A 5,658-nucleotide genomic window follows, 5' to 3' on the forward strand; every position below is an offset into this window, starting at 1 on the left:
CACGAACAGGGACATGGAGGCTTGGGAGGGAGGGGGGAGAGGATCCCGCATACCCCTTCCTCATGGGACCCCTGATCTAAAGACCTGAGGGCTCTTCAGGAAGTCTTTTCATGCTCCACACGGCTCACACTCTGCGCTAGATGGGATGCATTCACCACTTTGCTGAGACCAGATCCTGGGCCCTGGGCGCTTCAAGGCTTTTTCCCCATCAGGGACCTGCCTGACCCTCTCAGCTTCCTGCAGTACCTAGCTCAGCCACCATGACACCCAGGGAGGGTCACGGAAGCTATGGACATCTCTCTATCTTGGCTCCAGTGCAGAGGGCACCAGACATCTGCACATCTCCCGACTAAGTCCTGACATGGGCATACCACACGGGATGGAGAAATAAAGCCCAGGTTCAGGGCACAAATAAAATATCCGCAAAAAAAAATTTAAAACAACAAATGACCATCACAAAGGTATTTGATTTTTAAAAAAATATGAAAAAGTGACCTCTGAGTGTGCTGAGAAACGGAGACCACTGGCCTGCAGTGCCCTCTCCAGAAGCCTTGGCCACGCACGTGGGTCTGTGTGTGGCCAGGAGGGTCAGGACTCGGGGCACAGGCCATGGGCAGCAGCTCTGAGTCCCACTGGCCACCAGCAAAGGACAGACCAGGCTCCTTCAAGGCCTGACCGCCTCCCCTCCCCCCCAGGGTCTGTACTCTGGGTGGCCTGGGGCTGGCAAGCAGCTGGGAGGACCTCCCATGTCACACGGGATGTCCAGAAGCCTCAGAGCAGGGCTATGGATGGTCAGTGAGGACCAAGAGCAATCAGAGAGGAAGGAATCCAGACCCAAATCTAGTGCCTCTTGCCGCTGACCCCAGACTCCAAGGCCCAGAGGCCGACTGGACAGAACAGCATCTGTGTCCTCACCTGTACCCCCCCCCCAACCCAGACCACCAAGGTGAGCCGAGCTTCCTGCAGGGCAGCCCCAGGGCCACTGCAGGCCCTCGAGGGAGTCAGGGGGCCACAGCTGACCCACCCAATGACCTTATCCCCAATGAGCCATAGAGTAGATGGAGGGGCGGGCCCCAGGGTGAGTCCACTCTGCAATGAGCACCTGCCTCAGAGTAGAGCAGGTGCTCTGAGATACTCAGTGAACTAGTTATGCTCAAGCCCCAGATATACCTCATGTCTAGCAGAAGCAGCATCCACCACCCTCTGGGAACCTTCCTTCACCCACAAAATAAAAGAGGGGCATTCAAGGAACTAAGGACAGGCCGCACTAAATGCACAGGACTGGCAAAGGCACCTCGAGATCTCCAGTCCAGTACCAAATTGCCACTGCTGTCAGCTTGGGATGCTGAGTCCTGTCCAGAGCCCACCCTGGCTGCCTGTCCAGGAACTGGGAACCCAGAGGACAGTCCTACAGATGGCCGCCTGGCATCCAGGTCAGGAGGAAGCGGCCGGGTACCCGTAACGGTTGGACTCAGCCTCGCCAAGGGTCAGCGTCAACGCCAGGCTGGGCTTGCGCTCCAGCTCCTCATCATCCTGACAGGGCAGCGGGGGCCGAGATTTGAAGAAGTCTGAGACGTAGTGGACCTGGGAAAAAAAGTCTGTGTCATGAGGTAAGCAGGCAGACAATGAACAGGACAGGAGGAAAGGCGGGAGGAGGAGGAAGAGGAGGAGACCCAAAAAGGAAGGCCTGTGGAGGGCACTGAGGAAAATGGAGCCTGGGATGGGAGACTGAGCAAGGATAGGGCACCGGGGAAACTGTAAGGCTAGGGTGGGCTGGGGTCCTGCAGGCGTCTAGAGGGGTGAAGGGGTGGAGGGAGGAGGAGGCAGAATCCAGGGCTCACAGTGAGGCCAGCCACCAGCGCCCCCTGCAGGAGACCGACGAACACATCACTCCAGTGGTGCTTGTGGTCAGACACGCGGGTGTACCCCACATAGAGGGCAAAGGCCACCAGGAAGAACTGAACTGTGGGCCGCAGCAGCCGTGCCCACTTCCAGCAGAGCCGCGCCTGCACATACAGCTGGGGGGGGATTGCGGGAGAGAGGGCATCAGCCTGGGTACTGCCCACAACCTCCTGGTCCCAACCAGGACAGAGGATGGCGGTGTAGAGTACCCAGGCCGGAAGCCCCCCAGCACCACCTTATCTCTCTGTGCATCTGGGGAAACCGAGGCTCCCCAGCTAGCATTTGGCAGAGAAACTCACCGCCAAGAACACCATACAGTACATGCCGAAGGAAGAATGTCCGGAGTAGAAAGACAGTCTAGGAAAGAAGAGGGCAGGGGAGAGTTCAGTGGGGCATGGGGCAGCAGGGCCAGGCTCCCAGCCACTCCCTCAGCATCGCTGTCCTCCAAACCTCCCGGGTCTCAGCCTGTGACTGGCAGTAAGCAACCGCACAATGGAATGGAGCTCATCCCAGCACGATGAAGTTGTCATTATTCCCTTCCACACAATGGAACCAGATGTCAGACTAGGGCTTACAGCCAGCACTGCAAGGCTTTTCAGGACCCAGGTGAACCCCCATCCATCACCCAGGCAGCTGGGGCCCCTTCTGTGTCCACAGACTTTCTCCTAGGACTGTTTCTTACCTAGGGAAATCGAGGGAGCACTACACCATCTGTCCATGTGAATCTCAGATCTAGCTGGGTGTTGGTAGCTCACACCTGTAAATGCTAGCTATTCAGGGGGTCTAAGATTTGAGGATCACAGTCTGAAGCCAGCCTAGGCAAGAAAGTCCATGAGCTCTTATTTTCCTCCAAGTAATCAGCAAAAAGCTAGAAATGAAGCCTGTGGCTCAAGTGGTAATAAACCAGCCTTGAGTGAAAAAAAGTCCTTAAGGGCCATCACCCAGGCACTGAGTTCAAGCCCTGGTATTGCCCCCACCTCCTCCTATACACATCCACATCTACACACAACCCAGATTTAGCAACAGATGACAGAGATAACAGAAAGGACAGAGCAAGGCATAGTGTGGGTGGCAAGCAAGCCACAGCAGGGCAGGGCCATTGCCTGCAGCCCTGCAAACCAACCAGAATTGACAGCAGCCAGAGGGCACTGGGACACGAGGCCCCCGCACCACCATGCAGAGCCAGTGTCTCATGCCCTCTATTTTGCTCCTAGAGCAGACACAGCACCCAGGGCTCACGCCTATAATCCTAGCTCCTGAGGAGGTTGAGATCTGAGGATTGCAGTTCAAAGCCATGAGCCTCTGATCTCCAATTAACCAGCAAAAAAGAAAAAGAAAAAAAAAAGCCAGAAGTGGAGCTGTGTCTCAAATAGAGGGCACTAGCCTTGTGCAAAAGCAGCTCAGGGACAGCACCCAGGCTCTGAGTTCAAGCCCCAGGGCTGGCACTCACCTGGCTTCGGTGACATTGGCCGCGCTTCCCCTGCACACTCTGTCCAGCTGCACATAGGCCGAGCAGTTGACCCGGCTCCAGTCAGGGTCACAGACAGCCAGGAAGTTGGGACGCAGACGGCCGATCATGTACTTGGCCAGGTCAGTCAGTGATTGGCTCACGGCCGCCCCAAACAGGAAGGTCCCCAGGACCTTATAGACAGCAGCCACATAGTTGTTGAAGTCGGAACGCGAGTAGAGGCGGTCCGTGTACACCAGGTAAGCCTCGCCGGCTGACACCTGCCAAGGGAGCAGCTGCTGCAGGCCCAGGGGGGGCTACAGGCCCAGGGGACAGGGCTTGGCTTGTTCTGGTAGGGCTGTGTCCCCACCCCCAACCCACTTCCTTTATTCTCTCCAGGTACATCCTAGTCAGCCCCCTCCCTCCCCTCCAAGCCCTTCCTGCCTTACGAGGAGGACAGTGGCTGTGATGGTGACCCCGGCCATGACCCCGTGGGTGATGGTGTCCGGGCGGTAGGGGTAGCGGATGGAGTCATCGCCACAGTAGAAGCCCCGCTTGTACGGTGTGTTCACCAGAGTCAGGATGACGAAGGGCAGAGAGGCTGTGGGAAACCACACGAGGCATATGCCTGTCCCTAGAGGTACCCGGGAACCCAGGCACCTACCTACTCTGCTCCCATCCTCTCCCGTGATGTCCGCTACCTCCCTGCTGCTCAGGCACCTTCAAGAGGTGCCATGTCCACTACAGTCCCAATAAACCCAACCAGTGGCACCACCCACCCCCACCACCTCCCTCCCTCCCCACCCTCAGCCTCTCTGGCTTCCTTTCTGCTCCTGGAAATGTGGCCAGCACCCAGCCCAGGGCCTTTGCACATGCAAAGCCCTCAAGCTGCCTTCCACCCACCTTACTGAAGCTCCCCTCCCTTTGGCCCCCAGTATCAGTGTCACAGTGTAGCCCCCATTTGTCTGAGGCCTGGCAAGATTCACCATATGCATTTGTGTGCCCTGGTGCCTGATGATGTAAGGGAGACATCTACCAATACCAGGAAGGCTAACAGGGGCCATTGAGCTCCACAGCACACGGCAAGGTGCAGGTAGACATGCCTTCTGCAGGGAAAGGGGGTCTAATTTACCTTTACACCAGGAACAGAAGCCAGACCCAAGGTGGCCCAGACAGCCCCAGCCCGGCCTCAACATTGTAATGAAGTTGTCAAGCGTGTGCCAGGCAGGAGGGCCCTGGGAGCCTGGGCCCTGTGAAGCTAGCCTGGCAGGAAAGCAGGAGCCACTCTCAAGGATGGGGCAGGGGACAGAGCTTGGGAGAGAAATGCAGCAAAGATGCCCTTTGTCCCAGGGCAGGGCAGTTTCCTAGGTCCCCAAAGCTGGAGGGCATGATGGGAGGGCCTCACCCCTACACAAGACCTCCCAGGCCTGGGCTGCGCTCCTACTAGGAAGATACTAAAGTCAGCCTCAGGAGCTGGGGAGTGAGGGTGCCCTGGTATGAGTGGGGCCAGGGAGGGGGCAAGGATTTAGGCCAGGAGTGGAGGGCAGGACAGGAAGTGGGGAGCAGGAGATGAACAGAGCACAGCCAGGATGGGCAGGAGTGTGTAGGAGCTAGCACTTAGCTGTGGGGGGGCTGGCCGGCTTCACGGGATCTCTCCTCCCCTTGGAGATTCTTCCCCAATGGGAACAGGAGTTGGGTGGTGACAACACGGGGGTCTTGGTGCTTCCCTCGGTGTGGAAAGCTGGGGACCGGCAGGCAAAGCCTCCCTGGCTCCCACTCCTCCTTGTACTTAAAACCTACACCGACTGAAATGTTTAGGAACTCAGATTTCCAACCTCGGCCGCCACCACGGGGCACCTAGCAGCAATATGACTTCCGCCCTGCAGCCTCTGTGTGACCTCCACCAGGTGACTCAACCTCTCTGGGACCAAAATTGCTTGGAAGGAAAGGTGCAATTATTTGTTCTATCCCCACCTTGGTGCCTGCCACATGAAAGGTTCACAGAATAACAACTAAAAACCTGGGCACTGCAGAAAACGGTAGCTCAGGCTGGGAGGCCAAGGGGCAGCTCCCCACCCCCACCCAGAGCCTTAGGGTACCATTCTGGGGCCATTGTCCGGTTGGCCAAGGGCAAACACTCGGCCTTTGTTCCCGGCCCAGGAGAGGTGGGGAAGGGGGCGGGGAGGGGGGGGAGGAGAGTCCGGGATGCACCTCCCTCCCTCCCCCCCTCCTCCTCCCAACCCCCGCCCGTCTCAAACCTGCCAGGCAGGTTTGGCTCCCGGGGCCCCGGCCCAACACGGCGACCCGGC

General features: G+C 58.0%; 1 protein-coding gene across 1 annotated transcript; it reads right to left on the minus strand.

The window, feature by feature from the left end:
- Window positions 1-339: 339 nt before the first annotated feature.
- Ppap2c (phosphatidic acid phosphatase type 2C) lies at window positions 340-4,058 on the minus strand. Its single transcript, XM_013022924.1, has 5 exons — window positions 3,799-4,058; window positions 3,353-3,630; window positions 2,202-2,259; window positions 1,842-2,018; window positions 340-1,584 (listed from the first exon to the last, which is right to left on the minus strand). Exons 1-5 carry the CDS (start codon window positions 3,832-3,834, stop codon window positions 1,435-1,437), a joined length of 699 nt encoding a protein of 232 aa, XP_012878378.1. The 5' UTR covers window positions 3,835-4,058; the 3' UTR covers window positions 340-1,434.
- Window positions 4,059-5,658: the final 1,600 nt, after the last annotated feature.

This window comes from Dipodomys ordii, unplaced genomic scaffold (assembly GCF_000151885.1).
Source record: "Dipodomys ordii isolate 6190 unplaced genomic scaffold, Dord_2.0 Scaffold64, whole genome shotgun sequence".
In the NCBI taxonomy this organism is placed as follows: domain Eukaryota; kingdom Metazoa; phylum Chordata; class Mammalia; order Rodentia; family Heteromyidae; genus Dipodomys; species Dipodomys ordii.

Excerpts from the sequence above, each read along its gene's own strand:
- Ppap2c (XM_013022924.1), bottom strand. The coding sequence starts at position 3,834 with ATGGCCGGGGTCACCATCACAGCCACTGTCCTCCTC. Across the intron at positions 2,260-3,352 it reads GCCAATGTCACCGAAGCCAG|ACTGTCTTTCTACTCCGGAC; the intron begins GTGAGTGCCAGC and ends CTTCTTTCCTAG. Across the intron at positions 1,585-1,841 it reads CGCTGGTGGCTGGCCTCACT|GTCCACTACGTCTCAGACTT; the intron begins GTGAGCCCTGGA and ends TTTTTTTCCCAG.